Source organism: Odontesthes bonariensis, chromosome 3 (genome assembly GCF_027942865.1).
Source record: "Odontesthes bonariensis isolate fOdoBon6 chromosome 3, fOdoBon6.hap1, whole genome shotgun sequence".
Lineage (NCBI taxonomy): Eukaryota > Metazoa > Chordata > Actinopteri > Atheriniformes > Atherinopsidae > Odontesthes > Odontesthes bonariensis.
The window spans coordinates 41891686-41915907 of NC_134508.1; the positions used below are offsets into that span (position 1 = coordinate 41891686).

The following is a 24222-nucleotide window of genomic DNA, read 5'->3' on the forward strand; positions in this document are numbered from 1 at the left end:
TATAATTGATTCAGGGGAGAAAAATCAATTTTAAAAAATCATCCCATAAAAAAATTGCGATATGTACACAAATTGATTTTTTCGCCCACCACTAATAAATAGGATATTTGGTTTTAAGTTGGGTTTTTTCATCTTTCTTTAACTTTTTTAAAGTGGGTTTATGGAAAGTATGGTAGTCAGTGTGAAGATTATTTAATGTTTGACCTGCTGTAGACAACAGTCATAGAGCTCTAAGTTTGGGGAAACAAAGCTAAAAGAAGTGAGGCGTGAGAAGAGCTTATGTTTCACCATCTAAAACAACTTAAAAAGTGTCATAGTGATAAAACTATACTTAAGTATCAGACAGTTATTTGCTCTTTCACAACATTTTCTCAACTGTAGAATGTCCGTGCTGCAAGACGGTCTTGGTGACATCACCACCTAGGTATTGCAATGTATTGAAATGGCGGTCGCAGAGAGATAGAAAACCATACTTATCAAATTTGGAATGATCAATTAAGCAAACATGCATATCTCTGGACTGTGGGAGGAAATCTGAGCACATGCAAATATACCCATACGGGTACTGCATTAAAGCTTAGCTGACCAGCATGTATCAGGAACCTAGGATTCCGGAACCTCTCTTGCTTCAGTGCAACAACTACTAACAACTGACTATAGTGCTAACTAATGCACTATCATGTTGCCCATAATGAATGAAAACTTAAACAGAATACTGGAAAAAAACTATCAAAATATCATATTTCTTTTTGGTGACACTTTACCTTTGTTCTTGATTTTCTTATTTTTACATGTTTTGCTGTAGCAACAACTCGAGTTAAACAGACTATATCTTATATATTGTGCTGCAATCAACTTTATCCTGATGTACCTGGTAGCTGAATGTCTGGGTGGACCAGCCAAACTCTCCTCCACTCACTTCTACAGAAACATGGCCCACCTTCTCTCCTCTGCTGGGTTTGGTCCTGCACACAATCCTGGAGGACAGATGTTTGTTCAAAATAAAACAGACTTGTAATTAAAGTGATAATAATAATGACTGTATGTGTTCTTTTTGAGTGAAATCTGAAAAAGATTCAGTCAAATTCCCCTGAAACAGCAGCAGTCCATGTGTACCTGGAGGAGACCTCATATAAGTCTGGATTGACAATACAAGGCACCCCAGCCACTGACACAGAGTGGAGGATGTCTTCAGCCTTCTGGCCCAGGTTAGAGCCTGAAATGGTCACCATGGTGCCTCCTTCCAACAGGCCAGAAAGTGGCTCAATCTACAAAAAAAAAAAAGAGAGGTATGTGGCATGTACGGAAGCAGAGAGTGGACGTGGTATGTATGAACTTTTTTCTGATGGTTTTCTCGAGATAACAAGTTAATTTTCCGATGGTTTTCAAGGCCACTTTTTCTCCCCTGTCCGCCCCTGTTTATATGTATTTCTGGCAAAGGTGTTCCCATTTTTACCCCCCTTTCATTGAAAACTGAATAAAGTAGCCTATGAATCAAACATGGAATGTGGAGCATTTGTGTAACAATTCTGCTTGTGAAAATGCACAAAGCAAATCCCGCTAGTGTGACAAGCATCTGAAGAATGGAATCAGGTTTAACACCACTCATGACGATATCATTTTAACGATAAAACGATAACGACACCTCTCGTGCATCATTCGGTAACCATGGAGACGGCCTGGTTCCCTCAGCTGGTCACTAATGAAGTTGACTACATCAGCAGGATCACTGAGGTGTAAACTCCTATTGAGCTGCAGTCGAGCCGGCCGTCTCCTTAAATGACGCGGGCTGATATGAAAGAAAAGATGGTTATCTCGTGATCTTGAAAACCATCTGTAAATTAACTCGTTATCACGAGAAAACCATCAGAAAAAGGTTTATACGTACCACGTCCGCTCTCGGCTTCCGTAGGTATGAAAGCCTTGTTATAATATTTTCAGTATGTCACAATTACAACTTTTTATCTCGGTTATTAGAAGAGATCTATCAATATTAGAACACTGGGCCTCATACAACAACCGTTCGTACGCACAAGAGAATTTGCGCATTCACCAATCTTTTAGTATTTTATGTTTTCTTTCAGGTACAAACAGAATTTACGAGTGATCCAGACCTGTCTTTGGAGTTTCCTAAAATAGTCCGCTGTTATTCTAATCAAGTTTGCTTGACAAATGGATTGTATATTTAATTACTTTGAAGCAATCATTAATAAATATATACATTATATCCCATAATGATGCTGACATTCTGTTTGACTTAAATTATGCACTAATTGAAGGTTCATTTGACTCTGTATATAACAAGGTCAATGGGAAGCACAACCAACGGCTGACTTGCTACTTTTGGACGCGTTAGCGCAGGTGTGCTCCGAGACCGTGTAGATATCCTTAGATAGAAACAGATAAATAGCTGACATCACAATTTAGATTGCCATGGACTGTGCTGCTGCAAATATGCAGCTTGCTAGAGCCACAACTCCAGAGAGAAACACGCCGTCCATCCATCCATCCATCCATCCATCCATCCATCCATCATCTTCCGCTGCTCCGGGGATCGGGTCGCAGGGGCAGCAGCTTGAGCAAAGAGACCCAGACGTTCCTGTCCCCGGCCACTTCCTCCAGCTCTTCTGGGGGGACCCCGAGGCGTTCCCAGGCCAGCCGAGAAACATAGTCTTTCCAACGTGTCCTTGGTCTTCCCCGGGGCCTTTTCCCAGTGGGACGGGCCCGGAACACCTCACCGGGGAGGCGTCCAGGAGGCATCCTAACCAGATGCCCGAGCCACCTCATCTGACTCCCCTCGATGCGGAGGAGCAGCGGTTCTACTCCGAGCCCCTCCCAGATGACCGAGCTTCTCACCCTATCTCTAAGGGAGAGCCCAGACACCCTGCGGAGGAAACTCATTTCGGCCGCTTGTATTCGGGATCTCGTTCTTTCGGTCACTACCCACAGCTCGTGACCATAGGTGAGGGTAGGAACATAGATTGACCGGTAAATCGAGAGCTTCGCCTTCTGGCTCAGCTCCTTCTTCACCACGACGGGCCGGTGCAGAGCCCGCATCACTGCAGACGCCGCACCGATCCGTCTGTCAATCTCCTGCTCCATTCGTCCCTCACTCGTGAACAAGACCCCGAGATACTTGAACTCCTCCACTTGGGGAAGGATCTCATTCCCCGACCCGGAAAGAGCATTCCACCCTTTTCCGGCCGAAGACCATGGTCTCAGATTTGGAGGTGCTGATTCTCATCCCAGCCGCTTCACACTCGGCTGCGAACCGCTCCAGTGAGAGCTGAAGGTCACGGCCCGACGACGCCAACAGAACCACATCGTCCGCAAAAAGCAGAGACCCGATTCTGAGGTTGCCAAACCGGACCCCCTCAACGCCCTGGCTGCGCCTAGAAAGTCTGTCCATAAAAATTATGAACAGAATCGGTGACAAAGGGCAGCCCTGAAGGAGTCCAACCCTCACAGGAAACATGTCCGACTTACTGCCGGCAATGCGGACCAAACTCTGACACCGGTCATACAGAGATCGAACAGCCCATATCAAGGAGTCCGGCACTCCATACTCCCGGAGCACCCCCCACAAGACTCCCCGAAGGACCCGGTCGAACGCCTTCTCCAAGTCCACAAAACACATGTAGACCGGTTGGGCGAACTCCCATGCACCCTCCAGGATCCTGCGGAGGGTATAGAGCTGGTCCACTGTTCCACGGCCAGGACGAAAACCACACTGCACCTACTGAAACCGAGATTCGACTATCCGGCGGATCCTCCTCTCCAGTACCCCCAAAAAGACCTTACCAGGGAGGCTGAGGAGTGTGATCCCCCTATAGTTGGAACACACCCTCCGGTCCCCCTTTTTAAAGAGGGGGACCACCACCCCCGATCTGCCAGTCCAGAGGCACTGCCCCCGATGTCCACGCGATGCTGCAGAGGCGTGTCAACCAAGACAGCCCCACAACATCCAGAGCCTTGAGGAACTCAGGATGGACCTCATCCACCCCCGGGGCCTTGCCACCGAGGAGTTTTTTTGACCACCTCGGCAACCTCAGCCCCAGAAATGGGAGGCCCCACGTCCGAGCTCCCCAACTCTGCTTCCTCATCGGAAGGCGTGTCGGTAGGATTGAGGAGGCCCTCAAGTCCGACGATACAACCACAAAGTCGATCATCGAGCTGCGGCCTAGGGTGTCCTGGTGCCAAGTGCACATATGGACACCCTTATGCCTGAACATGGTGTTCGTTATGGACAGTCCGTGACGAGCACATAAGTCCAACAACAAAACACCACTCTGATTCAGATCGGGGGGGCCGTTCCTCCCAATCACGCCCCTCCAGGTCTCACTGTCATTGCCCACGTGAGCATTGAAGTCCCCCAGCAGGACGAGGGAGTCTCCCGGAGGAGCACTCTCCAGTGCCTCCTCCAGGGACTCCAAAAAGGGTGGGTACTCTGAACTGCTGTTCGGTGCATAAGCACAAACAACAGTCAGGACCCGTCCCCCCACCCTAAGGCGGAGGGAGGCTACCCTCTCGTCTACCGGGGTGAACCCCAATGTACAGGCGCACAGCCGGGGGGCAATAAGTATGCCCACACCTGCTCTACGCCTCTCACCGCGGGCAACTCTCGAGGAAGCCATGCGTCGAGGTGAGTCCGACTATATCTAGCCGGAACCGCTCAGCCTCGCGCACCAGCTCAGGCTCCTTCCCCAGCAGAGAGGTGACGTTCCACGTCCCAAGAGCCAGCTTCAGTAGCCGAGGATCAGACCGCCAAGGTCTTTGCCTTCGGCTGCCGCCCAGCTCACACTGCACCCGACCCCCATGGCCCCTCCCACGGGTGGTGAGCCCGTCAGAAGGGGGACCCGTGTAATTTCTTCGGGCTGTGCCCGACCGAGCCCCACGGGCACAGACCCGGCCACCAGGCGCTCGCTGGCGGGCCCCACCCCTGGGCCTGGCTCCAGGGGGAGGCCCCGGTGACCCGCGTCCGAGCAAGGGAACACGGTGTCCATTTTTCTTCATCATCATAGGGGTTTTATGAGCTGTTCTTTGTCTGGTCCCTCATCTAGGATCTGTTTGCCATGGGTGACCCTACCAGGGGCTTAAAGCCCCAGACAACATAGCTCCCAGACTCATTGGGGCACGCAAACCCCCCCCACCACGGTAAGGTGACAGCTCATGGGGAGGAGAAACACGCCGATCAAACCCAATTCCACCACACGTCCAGGTCCTCACCACCCTTGGATTTTTGCCCACTAGAACCTTTGAAGACAGTTTTTACTCTCACTTAGTGAGATTGAAGACAGATTGGGGGTGTCCCAGTCCTCTGTGAGTCGTGCGCTCCCCTTGGTCATCAAAGCTCTCATCAGTTTATCACCCATGGTACATCAAATTCCCACACACCGCTGTCCAACAAGTACAAATTAAGAGGGACTTTCATCCCATGGCTTGACTGCCAATCATAATCGGAGCACGAGACACATATACGCATCAAAGCACCCGTGCCTTTGTGGAGCGCACTGAGCTGAAGGCCAGGTGGGTGTGTCTCGATACAGCGGGGGGCAAACTGCTCAATAGCCCAGAGAAGGCATGCCAGATTTGCACTATATTGCCATGAATGAGGGTCTCCTACTACCTGAACCAGCCCAGGCAGACCAGAAAGTGTGGTGCCAGAAGACCCCCCTCATGGACCACCCCATCAAAGAGCCATCATGATGAGGCAACAACTGATTGCACTGCTTTAGTTGCAGTCATCGAGCGCCTGGCCATGGCGAGACGTTTTTTTTTAAAAGCCATTTTCATATCAAACCATTTTTTTATTTTATTTTGGTGACATTACGAACTACAGGTGACACGGAATTAACAGCGCTCGTAATAACTTCCCATTTCTTCGCTTTGGCAGGTCCCGTAATTCCACTGCTAAAAATGACAGATTTTCCTTTTTGGATCTCTGAAAGCAGAACTTCAATCTCAGAGTCCGTGAAGTTGTTCTTATTGCGCCTTGATGCCGTTCTCATGACACAACACTCAACACTTCCTGGCACAGGAGCGAGGAAGCGCAGCCTTGGTATGGTATTATTTTGGGCGTGGAGTAGGCAAATTTACTATCCTCGTGCACGTGCACTTAAATACGCACGGGTGGGATTCATCATTTACGCAGGTCGTTCACACACTTTTTCCGAAGTTAAGAGCGTTTGTTGAATCTGACGTGGCGTGTTCGTACGAGACCTTCGTACGAAAAAAGAACGAGAAATTTATAATAAAAATACGAAAATGTTCTTGCATGAGGCCCAATGTCTTAAGAACCATGAAATATTGCACATTAGACTAATGGGGAATTACTAGGTTTTGCTTATTTTTCATTTTGAGCTGTTAAAACTGATTTGGGGAGATTCTTTTGAGCTAGATTTTAAAAATATTACTTTGGATTGTTTCATTCATGAAAGTTTTGCTACATTTCAGATGTTTTGAAAATAGGGGCAGTAAGCATTGAGAGATGTGAAGAAAAAAACAAAGGATAGGTGTATAACAGTGTACTAAAAACTGGTGATAAATTTAAACCGAGCAACATCTGATGAGACATAAAAGATAAACACATTTTTTTAGATTAAATGCTTTGATATCCACTGCATTTGAGCTGTTGAGTAAAAAGGCATCTTGGAATTGAAAAAAAAAAAAATTACTCACTGAGTGAGAGTAAAAACATCTACTCTCTCCAACTGAGGAGAATAATACTGTTATGTTAAATTCAATAGCACCACAAGACTGTACATGTTTCTTTATACTGATGGTTGATAAAGAAGGTTTTATCCTGATACATATGAAATACTAAGTCATCATCACAAAGTGAGTATAATTGTAAGTAATTGCCAGCTAGAAAAATATGCTGTATGTTGTGCTCTTCTGTACATGGGGTATTTGTGTCCCTTAATTGTTTATGAACTAATACCAAAATGTCTCCCATTTCCGACTGAATAATCCAAAAGTCAATACTCACAGTGTGTATGACGGGGGCGGGGCATGTCTGTTGTACAAGTTCGCTGCAGGAGTCGGAATACAAGCAGATAGCCTGGGGGCCACCACCACACCACACACAACCATACTTTTGGTCAGCTGTGTGGCAGCGACTGCAGTCGGATCGACCCACAGAGCAGTTGTACAGAGTCACTGAATGTGTGAGAACAGAAAAAAACGCATCAAATTGATGTTTGAACTGGAAGTTGTTGTCAAGTTATTGCTGGAAAAAAAAACTCTTTCAGTGTATCAGAAATGTAATCAGGTTTTAATTAAATAGAAAAATGAAAAAATCAGAGTTCAAACTATCTCTAAAAATAAGTTGAGCCCACCATATAGATCCGGAGAACTGTCCACGTGGAAGGTGTCTCTCCTCTTCACATATACCATGGCCTTGTATTCTTCCACTGGAGCAGAGTATGTGTACTTAACAGACAACAGCAGTTTAATTTGAAAGAATTCCCAAATATCACAAATTCTACTTAAAAATTGTGTGTTTATCCCTGAATTACAATTCACTCAACCTGTACATTGTAACTGTACAGTTGCAATAAACTAACGACTTCTCATATCACACCTGGTGAAGTTGACATGTGATGTCAAAGTTTGATGGATTCATATCATCAGTTTCCACGTAAGCATCCACCACCACCGTTTGCCCCTCGATAACCAACACGCACTCATACTCCAGTTCTGCATCCTGAACACACAAAGAGTCACGTTTGACAAATAGAACAGTGCCTTGGCAAAGAAATGAATTCTTGTCTTGTATAGATTTTGAGAGCAAATTTTGTGTTGCACCTGATAGAGGTGTAAGTTGCGTGCCAGTAAGGTGATCTTCCTCTCCACTCCGATAGGAAATAAAGACAAATCATGGACCTTCTCCACACAGGGACAAGCTGAAGAACCCCAGCTGATGTAGGAACCTTCATCACCCTGTTTTTCAATACACATACACAAAATATCACGATAGGATCTTCCTCACACTCATTTTTTTATTGAACACTTTAATTTTTCTTAATCTTGTGATAATAAATTTTTGTATTGAATTTAATTTTAAATGAATCGTTTAGATATGATTATATTGAGTACAGTCCTCCTTTATTTTAGTTAAACAATTAAATTTTCAATTTCACAGAAATTAAAAAAAATAAAAAAATCTGTTTTTGTGAGTAAGCTCCTATTATCCTCTTTAACGGTTGGTAAAGATGCAATGCTGCAACCAAACCCTGGTTGTATAAGTAACTTCATAAGAGTAACTGAACTTGGAGAGCTTGGGGGATTGCTCGTATCTGGAGCGTTGAGCATAAGTTGTTGAGCCTTAAAACATCTGCAAATGAAACAAATCATCTCCTACATGCAAGTTTCATCATCCCACTGAGTGATTAAATATACAGTTTAATTTTAATGTAATAAATTAACATTGATATGTTGGATTTTAGCTGACTTTTAGCTGACAATGCTATGACAATATATTTCGCTTTTTGCCTTAAGCTGGTTTATGACTTAGATTGCACATAATGAGGTTACCATTAGTGTTCATTAAAAGATTTTCAGACACTTTACAAGACTGTCAACGTTTTAATACTTAAAAGATGAATATGTGACAATATAAGTTTCTTGAACTTCTTTAATATCCATACTTTTGAATAAAAAAAGTAAAAAAAAAATAAATAAATTTTGGTGAGAAACACTGACAGAAAATGTACAAGTTTGACAAGTAGGCAAGTGCAAGTTTTCCCTTTTGATCATCCATTGCATTGCTTTATTGCATGTTATCAAATGTTTGTTTCCAATATCTCAGTATATTTTCACCAAGTCATACAGTTTCATAACTTTGCATGTGTACATACCTTGTATGGTGAGGTAAAAAAAAAAAAAAATTATATACATATTCACAAAGATAGGGTGCTGCATTGAGAAAAAAAATCTTTGGTTTTTTTTGTTGTTTGTTTTGTTTTTGCTTTTAAGTACCACTGAGCTGTAAATGTGAAAAATCTGGGGGGAAGAAAAAAAAAAAAGACTGCTGTAGCACGAGGAACCCGCTGGTTCTCTTTGTATCAGTCCAACAGTGAAACAAGAAGAACACAGGCATCAGACAGCATAGAAAGAGCATGGAGAGAAGGAGAGACTGAAAAGTTGCTCAAAACTTTGTTCCTGTGGCAGCAGTATAGAGTCTAGTCAGGAGTTCTGGAGTACTGGGGAACTGATGACATTATTAGAGAAGGAAGAAACAGAAAGAGAAGGAGAGGAAGACGTTGTCAGTGGAACTCACCGGAAGGAAGACATCAGCTTGATCATATTGGTAGTCCAGTTCTATTTCTAAGTCTGTATCCATCAGTTGTGGGTAAGATGTGACACCAAGGTTGACTTCCCCGTCACCCGAGAGCACTGTGGGAGCTGAAGATGTAGGTTTATCATTGTCTGACTTCATAGCACCATCAGCAAACCCATTCACTTCTTTTGACCATAGGAGTACTTCAGTGTTGACACTTGGGCTCTCCGTTTTGGCCAGTATGGGAGTCTGGGTTAGATCTAGATAAAGAGAAGGCTCAGAGTCGGCTGTATCTTCCACAGACGGGACAGTATGCAGGGTAACGTCAGACGAGGCCAGGGTAGGAGGCTCTGCCAGACTCGTTGCTACATCGACTTCCTGGTTGCTGTTGGGGGTTGACTCCATCACGACCTCCAGTGGGGAGGCATCTGGGATAATCAGAGGAATCACAGGGTCCTGATCTCCACTCAGACCATCCGCCACAGTGATGGGTATAAACTCTGCTGCAACCATGATGAAGCTGGGTGTAACAGCAACTTTTTCAGAGCTGCTTTGAGTGACAACAACAAGCTTGCCCATTACAGTGTCATCTTCCTTCCTGGTGGTGATCTCTAGAGGTTGAGTTATGGTGGGTGCTGTTGTGCAGAGATGTAGTGTGCCGTTAGGCTGACGGAGCAGAGTAGTGGGTGTGGTGATTGGCTCAGGGCTGGTGTTTGTAGTGTGTGTGAGAAAGGTGGTAGGCCTCTGAGTAGTTGCTAAGGTGACAGGGATTACAGCTGTTGTTGTAGGAAGAGTTGTGGTTGTCATGGTTGTTGTTGAGGCAGCTGTTTTGGCAGCCGGTGTTGTGATGACTTTAATTATTTTAGTAGTGGGAGTCGATGAGGTGGGGAGTTTAAACTGGGAAAGGGAGGAGAACGAAAATAGGAGGATGAGACAAAAAAAACTTGAGGAAAATGGACACATGCTTATGACAAATGAACAGCAATGACTTTTGTCAAACTTGAATAGGCAAAAGAGGCCCACAATCAGGCCAATACATTGAGATGCTATTTTTTATTTTTTTTTTTTGGAAGAACATTAAACAGTTTAATCAGTATCTTAAGCATTTTTAAAGGGTTCAATTATCAAAGTAAAAAAAATAATGGTTTCAAGGAATTTCCCCTTAAAAAAATATTGATTCAAAATCAGCTGTAATTCCAGAGGCAAAACATTTATTTCTTAAAATAGATGTATTTTTCTTTTAGGTTTTGTGGCTAAGTAGATGTGTTTCCAAGCCTGTTCAATGCAGGAAAAACACACAATGGGCTCTGATGTGTCAGTATCTGACAACATAGCTATACAGAGGTTCTTGGTATATTTTCTACAGGCATTTACAGTATCAGCCCATTCACATGTGATGCAACATAACTGTCGACCTGACGTATCTGTTTGTTTTTCTTGTCAAGCCTGATGACACACTTGCACAAGAAACATTCTAAAGTCCCACAAACAAAGACGAAAGTGCAACACTCCACTTATACTTACAACAACCCTAACATACTGCTTTTATGAAAGCAAAATTGTACCTCATTGGTTTATGGATGAACTTTGCATTGACACCTTTCATGAAGAATTTGAAAACAAAGAGAGCATTTTTAATGACACAACAGCGGTGCCTGGATTAAACAAAAACTCTAAATCATTTAACATTTAAGACTTTCTGAATGCCTTTATCATGATGCTTTTCGTTTTTTGATCTTATGCTGTAACTTACATGTTGGTTGTAGATGATCACCCCTTCCTCACAGATGGGCTTGTGAGTACATGAGTGATGGTGAACACACCAGTTACAGCCCCATCTGCTCAAAACACATCCACGACAACTGCACGAAGAGTATAATAATATGTACACATTAGATATAGCAAGTAATGCCTTCTCTTCAAAATCAAAGGTAAACAGTGACAGATTAGAGGGTCTGTGATGAAACATGGGAGGGGATCTAAATGTACAGGTGGGAAAAGAGAGCAGACAAATAATCATATAGAGATAGAAAGATATAGATATATATACCCTCCGGTCGCTGCACACCAACCTCAGAGCTGCTGAAAGGATCCTGCAGATCAAACTAAATTTGAGACACTACCGTCTTCATTCTCATCCAGTGTCACTGATGCAAAAAAGTCTTTCTACATTGACAAGATTCACAGTATTACTGACACCCAGAAACTATTTTCCACCTTCAAAACTCTACTTAACCCTCCACCTCCACCACCTGCTACCAATCTGATGGCAGACACCTTTGCCTCATTGTTTACTGACAAAGTGGCAGCTGACAACTAACAACAGTTTACCTAACTGCCCACACCCGAACCTTCTCTAAACATGTGTGCCACTAACTCAGAATGCAGAAGTCTTACTGCATCATTTTCTTAATTCACCCCTCTCACTGAGAGCTGTGTGTCTAAACTTCTCACATGTAGCCGTTCTACTACATGCCTGCTGGACCCGGTTCCTACTAATCTATTCCAATCCATTGCTCCTACTGTAACTGCAGCAGTCACACGTGATTAATGCTTCACTGACATCGGGCACATTTCCTACCACATTCAAACAAGCTCGGGTTACACCGCTGCTCAAGAAACCTTACCTCCCTCCGACTCATGTGGAGAACTATCGGCCGGTCTCTTTCCTCCCGTTTCTGTCAAAGACCATTGAAAGGGCGGTCTTAATCAGATGGTTCTTAATCAATGGTTCTCTTTCTGTACTTCCCTCTATGCCTGCACTCTATCTCTACTGTCATTGGGTCTACATGGTGAGATTAATTCGATTATAGCTATATTTGGGTTATGCTCCTTATCTGAGCAAGGGTAATTCTCCTTGGATATATAGCGGTGAATGAATTGAATCAGAGGCACAAAGCATGTCATACTCCGATACGATAGGTGGCTCTGTACCCATTTCAACTATTGCTAATAGAGCCACTTCCGATTGACCGCTTCACCACCACTAACAACAACAAACTCAGGCATTCGAGAAAATGGCGAACGAAGAGCAAGATAAAGCTACGTCTCTACATTTCGTTTGTGGTGAGCATTCTTATTGCACAAACGCGATGCCCAACGGCGCATTCTCCATCGCGTTGTTTGTTTCTTTCTGACGGCGGCGACAACAACAGTAATATCGTCTCTTCCGACTTCTGGTTCACGACCCCAGGAAAAAATCTCGAGCATGCGCAGAACGCAAAGTCTAATTCACCACGAGCTTCACCGTCTACATGCACGTTTAATTTGACTTTCAACCGAGTTATCTCGGGGTCTTAATCCGATCCTGAGTAATCCAATCCGATCCAATTTCTTGTCCGATTAAAGTGTATACATGAACTTAATAACTCAGTCTTATTGTAATTTAGCCAATAATCCGATCCTAACTGTGCCATGTAACCCCACTGAGTGTCACCCCTGTCACCTCTGACAGAGTCTGACTAGTGGTTTCCTTCTACATAGCCTGTTGTTAGTTTTAACGTTAGCTGTAATGTTATATCCTCATTTGTAAGTCGCTTTGGATAAAAGCGTCTGCTAAATGCATAAACATAACATAACATATAGAGATTATAGCTTGCACCCATTGGAGCACATAGTACCCCACAATGTGCTCCAATAGCTTTTATTATGTTACCAGTGGTAAGAGAAAATAGAATTGAGCCTCAGTTTTTTTATCTGAACAATAGTACCAGGAAATGAGACTGTGGACAGATAAAGAGAAAAGCACAGATAGCAGAGAGAATACAACCTGTTCAAACAAGGATATGTCTTCATTAAATGCTACTGCCTTTTTAATTATGCAATTCTTTAAATTGTTGTATCTGCTCTATTTCTATTTTTATATGCTTATTATCAAAGTTTTTTTTTTTATTATTATTATTCTTTCCACTTTACAATTCCAATTCTTTACCACAGGCAAAATAACGTGATTTCCTTAGAAGCCAGTGTATGCTGAATATGTTTTCCAACAGGTTCAAATGTGGAGGATGGTCAGCGTTCTCCTCTCCTGTCTCCTTACCACTCAATCTTTACACACTCTTGACCTACAGCTTTGCTGTGACATCTCTACTGTCTCACCCAGAATCTCAGTCATGGACTAGTCATAGCCTTCTCAACATCTCCTTCTAAAATCAGGCAACACTGAGACCCTATCCGCCTTCCCTTCCTCCTCACTTGTCTCCAGCAGTCTGGTGAAGAGCCAGCCAGAGAAACTGAACTGGAGCAAGACTGTAGATTGGGATCAGGTCTGGTGTCTCCCACTGGGTCTTGAAGGCACTTAAGGAACAGCTTGTGAGATTCTACATCGAAGGTTCCAATGCTGTGGAAAACATCCTGCCTTGTTTGAGTATTTTTATATACATTAAGCATCAAACCATAGCAAGTATAACAGTTGATATTCTACTTGTAAGGGTTAAATAGCATTTTAAAATGCAGTGCTATAACACTAGTTTTTTTTAATCAACTAAAAAAAAAAAAGATCTCTGATTATACCTGAGAACACAATTATGCTGACATGCACAGCAATATTCCAATATCAACTCCATTAATTCCTTACTCTGTTACGTAAACAACATTTTCTGATTCCCTTAACCTGAATCAGATCATTTTCAAAGTGAGCAATGGATTAATTAAGCTATGTGTAGTGTGCTGACAATTAATCTTTACTCTAACCTTAATCATGCCATTATGACCTACCAGAGTTTTCATAGCATCTTGTGACGCATGCTTTTCACTCCAGCAGTCAGTGGAAAACAAGATTGCTGTGAAAGAAGAAGACACTTTTGGGGGATGGAGAAACCCAATAATGCTCTGTTTTAAGAGATAGGGATGTAATGAAGGCTTATAATGGGCAAAAGATTGCCATAGGGGGACAGATTGAGGATGTCATTAATTAGAATGTGCTCTGTGACATGTAAATGGGAATGTGAGTGGAATATCCTACCGTACATGGTAACTATATAAACATCATAGTTGGAAAAATGTCTTATTCAAAACAAGGTCAACAGTTGGAATACTGTTGTGCATGTAAATATAGCCTGTGATTACCTGTTGAAACGAGGGGTCATGTGAGGTGCATATTGCAAAATGGTCAGAGTAAGGAACATGGTTTTAGGTTCATGACACATGATAGTGATACAAATAATATATTGTGAATGGACATATGACGGACATTGCTCTGAAATATGACAAGAACAAACTTATAGGTTTGAAATGAGTGAGAATATACGGAAAAGGGACAGATATAAATAAAAGTGGAATAATGAATAAGCTTGAAAATAAAATAGAAAAAAAAACATAGTTTCAGAATGCAAGCAAGACTTGATAATGAGATCTGCAGTGAAAAGAGTACATAAAAAGGAGACTGACAGAGTAGAAGAGATAAATCATAGGTAATAACTCACGGCATGCTGCCAGACAGCTGCTTAACTGCTGTACAGTCATAGAAGGTGTAATCCCTTGCTGTGACGATGACATCCCCAAAACATAGAGACAAGGTGAGGGTGACAAAATCTGAGAAGAATACACACAGACAGAAGGAAATCAATGAATTGTGTTATATCTCAGTGTTGAGCTGAGCAAGGAGGGCTCTAGAAATATTTGACCAGGTTTATTGTTCCTGATTTACAGATTTTGCATCTATAGTACAGTTGGAACACAGTGGGGTGAGAATGAAAGGGCATTTGGACCAGACAGCATGGGTAACAGGTCAAATTAAACCGATGTGCCCTTTCATGTGTTCAGAGCCTACAAATCTAATCACACAGTAGGATTTCAGGCTAAAAGGCCGCCCTCCAGTCATATTCATACTCAACACCTAACAGCCTCTTTGGAAATAATAATTCCAAAACTGTGATGGATATTTGCTACGAAGGTTCAAGGAATACTTTCAGTTTGCTTTTTTTTTTTTTTTTTAAATAAGCTATCGCGTTCTCAGATCATAACACATATGGTTGGTTAGTACTGTCCCATGATAAACATAAGAAATTATGGTCAAAACAACAAATATATTCTGCAATTCCTCATACTATATCAACAACAAAGCAAATACGGGAATATTCATCCCCTACTGTTCTGACAGATATAATGAACTGTGAGTTAAGTGCTGACACAGGAACCATTCATTTCAACGTGATAATAATGATCTTTTTTAAATTGAGTGCTGTAACACACATTGGTGTTAACAACAAAAAAAGTGATATATTACTATATACTAATGTTGTGATCTTGGCAAACCAAGGCTTGTTTTCTCAACAGGTTCCTATATATGTCGTGATCTTGAGAAAACAAGAAAAATTAACCTGTTATCACATCAACACAAGTTTTGTTGTCTTGAGTTAACAGGTGGTAAAGGATATATCAATTAGCTGTTACTTTGGAAAGATGATGGACACCATAACTTAATATCTTGTATTCAAGTGGATCTTTGTTTCCACAGAGGAAAGGCCTTTTGGCAACAAGTCTAACCAAGCTGTGTATCAGCGTCTCACTAGTTTCACTGTTTTGATTGTCCTGCGGAAAATGATAACATGTAGTAGAACTCACTTCAGCTCCATCTTTTATCAAGTTAGTGCTGGCACTGACCCTCTTTAAACAAAGGGACACTCAAACCAGATTCTCAAATTGGCTGATTCGCTAGGAGAAAGGACAGAGCCAAAACTCCTCAGAAAACTCCATCTCAGCCTCTTTGTCCTCGGAGGGTGAGTTGTCTCCCCCAGAGGATATACCCTCCTCTTCTTCCTCGTCGTCAGAAACCTCAGATGATGGGGAGGACAGAGGCTCGGCATTGGCTTCCCCACTGCAAGGCTGATCAGGGTGCCTGCGATGGAACTCCCGGACGAGCTGCGCATCCAGGATGTGACAAGCCGGGACCCATGACCTCTCCTCAGGACCATATCCTCCTCATACCCATATCGCCGCAGGAGGATGGGAGCGCAGCAGGGGGCGAACCGTGAAAGCAGGGCCCCTATCAGTGATCCTGGGAGGTGGTGGTGTGGCTGAGAAGCGGGCATCAACAGGCTTGACTTCTGAGATGTGGAAGGTTGGGTGGATCCACTCAAGCGGGGCAGCTTGAGTCAAACCAACACAGGGCTGACAACTTTCTTAATAACAAACGGCCTGATAAACTTGGGGGCCAACTTCTTGGACTCCACCCTCAGTGGAAGGTCCTGGGTTGAGAGCCCCACCTTCTGGCCCACCAGGTAAGTGGAGGCCCGGGAACGATGGTGGTTATCAAGTACCAGTCGGCGGTTCGTAGCAGAGCAGCCCTGGACTGGGTCCAGGTCTGGTGGCAACAGTGGGTAAAGGCCTCAACAGACGGGCAGGAGGCCTCCTTCTCCAGAGCTGGGAAAAGAGGAAGGGGTAAGAGTCCTGTGGCGGAGCTGGTTAGGATGTTGTGGGTATATTCTACCACAGCAGCTGCATGGACCACGTAGAGGGATGTTTAGATGCCATGCAGCGGAGTGCCGTCTCCATTTCTTGATTCATCATCTCTGACTGGCCGTTGGACTGGGGATGGAAACCAGAGGACAGGCTTGTGGTGGCCCGATGAGGCAGCAGAACACCCGCCGGAATAGAGAGGTGAACTAGTAACCTTGATCTGAGACCACATTAGATGGGAGGATGAAAGCCGAAACACGTGCTGCAAAACTAGTTCTGGGGAACCTTATGCTGGCTGCATATCGGGCAGGCGTTGACGAAATCTCTAATGTCCTTCTCCAAGGTGGGCCACCAGAACCGTCGCAGCAGGACCTCTTTGGTGCGCTGAATACCTGAGTGATAGGTGAGTCGGGCACCATGGCTCATTGCAGGACATCAGACCTCAAGCCCTGAGGAACAAACAGGCAGTCATGGGACAGTAACTGGGACCGGCTGATCCTCCAGCGTGGCCTTTACCCATTCCCCCACCTCCCAGGTGAGAGCGGCCACCAGATGGGGAGCAGGGAGGATGGTGTCAGGGTTAGGGGCGGTCTCTTCCTCTGCCATAAACTGGCGAGACAGGGCGTCTGGTTTGACATTGCGGGAGCCAGGACGATAGGAGAGAGAGAAGTTGAACCAGATGAAGAATAATGACCACCAGGCTTAGCAGGAGTTCAGTCTCTTGGCTGAACGGATATCAGCGGGAGGCGATTTCAGGACGTGGAACTGTATGGTGTTGTAATGTTTACCGGACAGAAGCATGTGGATGGGCGAGGTCTGATGAGTGACGGTCCCCAGGAGATGACCGTCGAGGGCGCTGGTTGGCACTGGACGTGGCAGAGTAACCTGGTTGATACCCAGCTGGACGATGACCTCCACAGTCAAGTCTTGGGCCAGGCTCAACAGAACATTCCTCTCTACTGCTGAGCCCTCCCTTTTACTGGGCAATGGGAGACGAAGTGTCCGACCTGGCCGCAGTAAAGGCAGAGGTTCCCACGGCGTCGTTGCTCCCGCTCCTCAAGCGTCAGGCTGGTCCATCCCACCTGCATGGCTTCAGCCCCCCCAACCCCGGTCGTGGGCTCTGTGAGAGGGTTGGGGCTGCTCGAGGGAAGGCGGAAGGAGACCAATTCATCCTTGATATATGGCGCTATTGAGGAAAGCGTTGTACTGGGCTGCAGAGTTCCAGTCGCTAAGATAGGCCTGAGTACGGAAGTCTGGCGTGCCCCTCTCCCATTCTGCTGTTCCCAACAGACGTGCTCTTGCAGTAAGATGGTCGATGCCGAAAGCGACCCTCTCCGCCTGTGAGGTGAAGGTGTGGGTCTGCAGGGCAAACAGGATGGAACAGTTCGTCAGGATCGCATTGCAGCCCTTGGGATCCCCGAAATAACGCTCCGGGGCTCCCATCCGGGGCTCTAGAGCAGTGCTTGGTGAAAAACACGAGGCAGGAGCCGCCTGTTGCAACATGGTGGCTAATGGTTGGTAATGACCTTATTGACCTTAATGACTTTATTTTTACACCAGCAAAACAGGAGCTTGAGCAGATGAGGAAACTCGGCAAACAGTTCAATCTTCAGGCTAATAGCCCACACGCAGTCTCTGGGTCTCAGGCTAGAGGAAGGGATTAAGTTGAACCCGCTCACGGGTACAGTTCAGGACCTTACGGGAGACTAGGTAGACAAGGCGAGGTGTCCAGAGCCAGAAGAGCCTGCCGATGGTGCAGAGGTGCCACGAGGAGCGAGCAACAGAGGAGCTGGGCCCAGGCGGAGGAGTCAAAGCCAGCAGAACGGACAGATGCCAGAGACGCTGAGACAGAGCACGTGGTCGGGGACAGAAGGCAGGTAAGTTCACTGGGAGGCACGCGAGGAGGGCAGGTCGGAGGCAGGCAGGGTTGGCAACAAGAGATCAGGCGGGGAATGATCGCTGGAAAGTCTTGCACCGATGCAGTAGAACACTCTGGCAAGGGTGAGAGTGCTGAAGAGGCTTATATGCAGGGCTGATAGGGAATGAGCTGCAGCTGAGCTTGCAGGTGAGTGTAGTTGGGCCGATTAGGGAGGAGTGGCCGGCAGGTAGAGTGGAGCAGAGACAGGGAGAGTGGGAAATTACTGAGGCAGAGGGATCGGAGAGGACACAGGGAGGATGAAACTGTGACACAAAGATTGCGTGGAATTACAACTACAGTACATATAAAACAGAATAAGTGCAACCCACCTTGTCCTGAAGGCACGATGGGTATTCTTCTTGTGTCAGGAGATTGGCAGGTGACCCCAGTTTGGGTGACAGTGGCAGGACTGCGGGTGTCCTGGAAGAAGCAGGAGTAAGACTCGCCTTTTTCCAACACAGGAAGTCCTGGGATGGACAGTGACACCTGGGAAAAATTCAATTTCATATTGAGGTAAACCACTAGTAGATTATTGCATGTGCACAACCTCATAAATGCAAATAGATTCAGGTAAGCAGGTTGGTCTTAAACCACATATAAATGTATAATATATAAATCACATAGAACACATAGTTTGGTGTGACAAGCGGCAGCAGACCAGTCAAACATGGACAAACAATGTATAAAAACTAATCATCATTTTTTGAAGAATTTTTTTTTTTTTTTTTTACTGTTTATAACATAGCATACAATGATATTGTAAATAATCCAGTCCCATTTATATTATTACCCATTATTCCCATTATTGAAACTCCAGCATATTAGTGTTACCAGCAGTTAGTGGTACTGTACCTTAAAGGGATAGTTCGCCTCTTTTGACATGAAGCTGTATGACATCCCATATTAGCAATATCATTTATTAACATTGACTTACCCCGCTGCGTCCTGTGAGCCAAGTTCCAGCCTCGTTTTGGCGTTGACGAAGGTAGTCCGGCTATATGTAATGTATTACTCTTTTGAACGCATATTGTTTTGAGAAGCAAGACGCTTTATTTTTTAAGCCCCAGCCAACTAGCCGGACTACCTTCGTCAACGCCAAAACGAGGCTGGAACTCGGCTCACAGGACGCAGCAGGGGGTAAGTCAATGTTCATAAATTATATTGCTAATATAAGATGTCATACAGCTTCATGTCAAAAGAGGCGAACTATCCCTTTAACATCAGTTTCCACATGTTATGAAAGGAGAGGGAAAAGCACCAATTAAGGGGTCTGCATTAACAAATGCATGTGGCTACTGCCGCATAAATCATGGTGGAGGAGATGAGAGATGTGAATGAGAAGTTCCACCCACACCTTTTAAAATGTAACAATATTGCAGGAGATTTATTTTAATTAAGTTACAAAAATGAGTGTTGGCACACTGAAGGAAGTACCGTTAGTTCAAAAGGGGGGTGAAAGTCAATACACCATCCTGTCGAAGTTGTTGTTAATTTGCTAGCCCTAAAATTGACTTAGTTACATTGTTAAAGCTCAGTTATTGTGACATTTGACAGTATTTTCACTCCCCTGGTTATATATTAGGCAATGCCAAACAAACAACAGGGAACCACTGATTCAACATGGACAATGCTTGTCAAGATGAAGCATTACTAAATCTTTTGGTTTTTTCATAACCGAGGACATCCAGGCTTTACAATTCTAGTGAGGACAGGCTTTAAAGAACTAAAGAGAACAGTTGGTCCTAAATATGCTCCAAACTAAATTTATTATTTCATGTGACTTTGGTGTTAGGTCTTTTCAATCTTGATTTTAATAATTCACTTGTTTGCCTTCAGCAGTGATTTATTGAGACATAAACATAAATAGAAATATAGTATGTAAGGCAAAAAACAGAATTGGTGAAATGCCAATGAGTTTGCAAGCCAATACATTTGGAATGACCACCTTTCTCTTCAACAAGAGTTTTCTTGTAATTATTATTAATAAAGTAGACTTCTGGGAATGAGATCCTTCCCCAAGTGGAGGAGTTCAAGTATCTCGGGGTCTTGTTCACGAGTGAGGGACGAATGGAACAGGAGATTGACAGACGGATTGGTGCGGCGTCTGCAGTGATGCGGGCTCTGCACCGGCCCGTCGTGGTGAAGAAGGAGCTGAGCCAGAAGGCGAAGCTCTCGATTTACCGGTCAATCTATGTTCCTACCCTCACCTATGGTCACGAGCTGTGGGTAGTGACTGAAAGAACGAGATCGCGAATACAAGCGGCCGAAATGAGTTTCCTCCGCAGGGTGTCTGGGCTCTCCCTTAGAGATAGGGTGAGAAGCTCGGTCATCCGGGAGGGGCTCGGAGTAGAACCGCTGCTCCTCCGCATCGAGAGGAGTCAGATGAGGTGGCTCGGGCATCTAGTGAGAATGCCTCCTGGACGCCTCCCCGGTGAGGTGTTCCGGGCCCGTCCCACTGGGAGAAGGCCCCGGGGAAGACCCAGGACACGTTGGAGAGACTATGTCTCTCGGCTGGCCTGGGAACGCCTCGGGGTCCCCCCAGAAGAGCTGGAGGAAGTGGCCGGGGACAGGGACGTCTGGGTCTCTTTGCTCAAGCTGCTGCCCCCGCGACCCGATCCCCGGACCAGCGGAAGATAATGGATGGATGGATGGATGGACTTCTGGGATTGTTCTCCAGGCTTCTTAAAGCGTATTCCAAAGCTCATCTATGAATGTCGGCTGCCTTTTTTACTCACTCTTAAAGATCCCACACTACTTCAATAAAGTTTAGGTCCAGCGTCTGGGTAGGATGGATTTTTTTCCACATTTTCATTCTATAGGATTGGGTCTTGACAGCCACTCAAGAAGCTTTAGTGAACAAAGGATGGATCATCTATAGGAGAAAAGCATCTCTTATAGCCTGTTTTAGGACTTTTCTGGATGTTTTTCTATTTATTAAGTTCATCCCCTTCCATCACTTTGTTAATCTGCTGTACATATATGTTAAACGAACCACTGCTTTTGCCCTTCACTGTCCATGTTTCTTATTTTTCTTAAGGACAAACTGCACAACTAGCAGAGATTTGGTCAAGTATTTAGCTGAGGTTGCTTTTTGAATCACCTTCTTGGCACAAAAATACTATTGTTTGCCTGCCAAACTGTGTTGCAAATCAAAAATGGTTCTGACTAGTAAAAACACTGGTTTACCACTTGAGTTAAGTGTCTTTTTTATGCTTAAAATATTCATAGGTCAGTGTTACATTAAGTGGCTTAAGACACACAGACACACACAAAAAAAAAAAAATCTGACAAAGGCATTTCTCTGATAATGGTCAGATAAAAGGAGTTGACTGAAAATTAGTTAAAAACTACAAAGGTCTAAAGGTTTTGATGCATCAAAACGAGTGTAGGAAAATGTTCCAAAAATCAGTCATTTTGGATTGGAAAATTTCAAGAGGATACAAAGAAACAATATGACCAGGGCTACTTAAACAGGCTGCTACTAGTGCAGCACCATTTTAGAATTTAAATTAGAGTAATTGAAGTTCCTCTTGCATTTTAAGATTTAAATGTGTGAAAACCATGATGAAGATGACCATCAGTATCTCAGGAATACTTAACAGAAACAATCGCATAATCCTTGGCTACAAGTATCATAAGTGCACTTATTACAAAATACATTGTATCTTTGTCACAGTGAAAAGACAAGCTTTTATACATGGGCATTACAGACAGACAGTTATCAAAGTGTCTTAAGGTGCAAGCAGTGCTAACCCTCTCCTATGATAACAGTGTGTTCTGTGTGTATAACTTGTATATGTGTATATGTCTGCTGCTATTCACAAGAAAAATCTTCCACACAGATAACAGAAATTGTGTTTTTCTACCACATCAAGGCATAGCAAGACAAAACCTTAATCACAATCTCTTGAGACCAGGGGCGTGGCTACGGGGGGGCTGGGGGGGGGCACTGCCCCCCTGAGAAATGTCCTGTCCATCCAAGGAAAACTGGCCAGAAAAAAGGCCACAATTTATTATCTCTGTTTGTGTCTTGTATTGATAGAATAAATGCAGGTGGGGATTTTAAAAAAGCATATATCTGCAAAGTTTATAGCTTTATTTATTTTTTTGTTATCGTGTTTCCCCCCCTCCGTAACCTTAACCCCTTGCTGCTGAAAAAAAAAGGCGATTTTCACATTTTCGGATGTTTTGTTGTATATAATGATCTGAAATGTAGACTTAATGAAGGTAATAAAAAGCTGTAGATGGCTGGATGTCTTGCCCCAAGTATCTACTGGAATTTAAACTCTCAATGGAGAATGTGGAGCATATTAAACAAAAGCTATTGCATCCTCAAGTCCTGGTCTAAAAACTTCTCCAAAATAGGACATATTTGCAACATGGCGAAGGGGTTACGGGGCAGAACAATCGTCAAAACTGCTTTCCAGTTGGTTCGTTTGAATAGGGGGCGTGCTTGAAGTTGTAGTAGTGGTTTTCCACCGATTTTTTTCAGGTATTGTTTTCTGTCCCCCCAGATGAGTTAACTGCCCACCCACACATGCCTGTCTGGTCACACCTCTGCTTGAGACCCTGGCACTTAACAAACTCACATATCCAACAGACCTGTAGTACCTAATCCACAGCTACAGTAAACCTCCAAGCTATGGTGATAAAGGATGAACACTTTGTGTGTTTTTGGACAACACTACTATTATCACCACTGAAGTTCTGGTCCCTGAGAAAAAAGACAACTATGTATTCTGTTATGGAGGGAAACTCGTAGGTGCATGAGGTAGATGCTCATCTCAGTGCAGAGCTTTGTTTTTTTGTTTTGTTCCTTCACTGCTCAAGTTAATGAAGAAGATGTATAGCAGACTTACCCTCCTGGTCTCCTCTCGGCTGATGTTGGAAGGGTCGACATCCTGGATAGTCAAACAATGCTGCTCCATGTCGAAGCTCCACAGCCACTGGCCTGGTTGGCTCCCACGACTGCACTGTGATTTCAACACACATCTGTGGGGAAAACACTTTTCTGGGTACACTTCATTCACTGTTTTATGAGCTGGAGTCATTTGTTCAATTACTGTGTTATTTGTAGCATGTATTTTCAGAACATGAAAACTAGCCTCAGTTTACTGTATACTTAAAATCCATAGAAAATAGACATTGAAAGAGGTACAAAAATACAAACCCTAGTTGGGTAAACCTCATTGATAAAAGGTTGAGGCCACATGATGAAGTGGATTAAGTGTAAGAGGGAAGGACAGGAAAGGAGAAGCAGATGGAACAGAGAATAGAAATGTTAAGATCAACCGCTACAAATCAGAAGCTGATTTGAAGATTTAATTAGCAGGAAGAAACACTGAACAAAAGTCTGATAAACATTAAGTATATGAGAAGCTGGAAATTTTATCTGATGTATCTATTTAAAGGTAGATAACCAATGCCTCATTTAAAGAAATAAGTTGTTTTCACTGAATGGAATATCTATATTAAACAAATGTTAAAAACTGTATCAAATTGCATTGAATCCTTTTATATATAACTGTATTGTACCTGAATCACATCTTACCCCAAGTATCCTACATATGTATTACATTTTCTGATAACAGAGACATACTTTTTTTTGCCAAAAGATTTGAAAAAA

The 24222-nt window shown here is 43.9% G+C and overlaps 1 protein-coding gene across 1 annotated transcript in view; it reads right to left on the minus strand.

Annotated features, from left to right (window-relative positions):
• Positions 1-24222, minus strand: part of plxnb1b (plexin b1b) — a 151483-nt gene that overhangs the window by 40648 nt on the left and 86613 nt on the right. Inside the window, exons 7-17 of the mRNA XM_075461853.1 lie at positions 23456-23588; positions 18926-19082; positions 14704-14812; positions 11034-11142; positions 9281-10177; positions 7807-7941; positions 7583-7705; positions 7338-7431; positions 6989-7158; positions 1117-1268; positions 872-977 (exon numbers count right to left, since the gene is read on the minus strand). Coding sequence (XP_075317968.1) covers positions 872-977; positions 1117-1268; positions 6989-7158; positions 7338-7431; positions 7583-7705; positions 7807-7941; positions 9281-10177; positions 11034-11142; positions 14704-14812; positions 18926-19082; positions 23456-23588 — 2185 coding nt within the window. The remainder of the gene's footprint in view (positions 1-871; positions 978-1116; positions 1269-6988; positions 7159-7337; positions 7432-7582; positions 7706-7806; positions 7942-9280; positions 10178-11033; positions 11143-14703; positions 14813-18925; positions 19083-23455; positions 23589-24222) is intronic.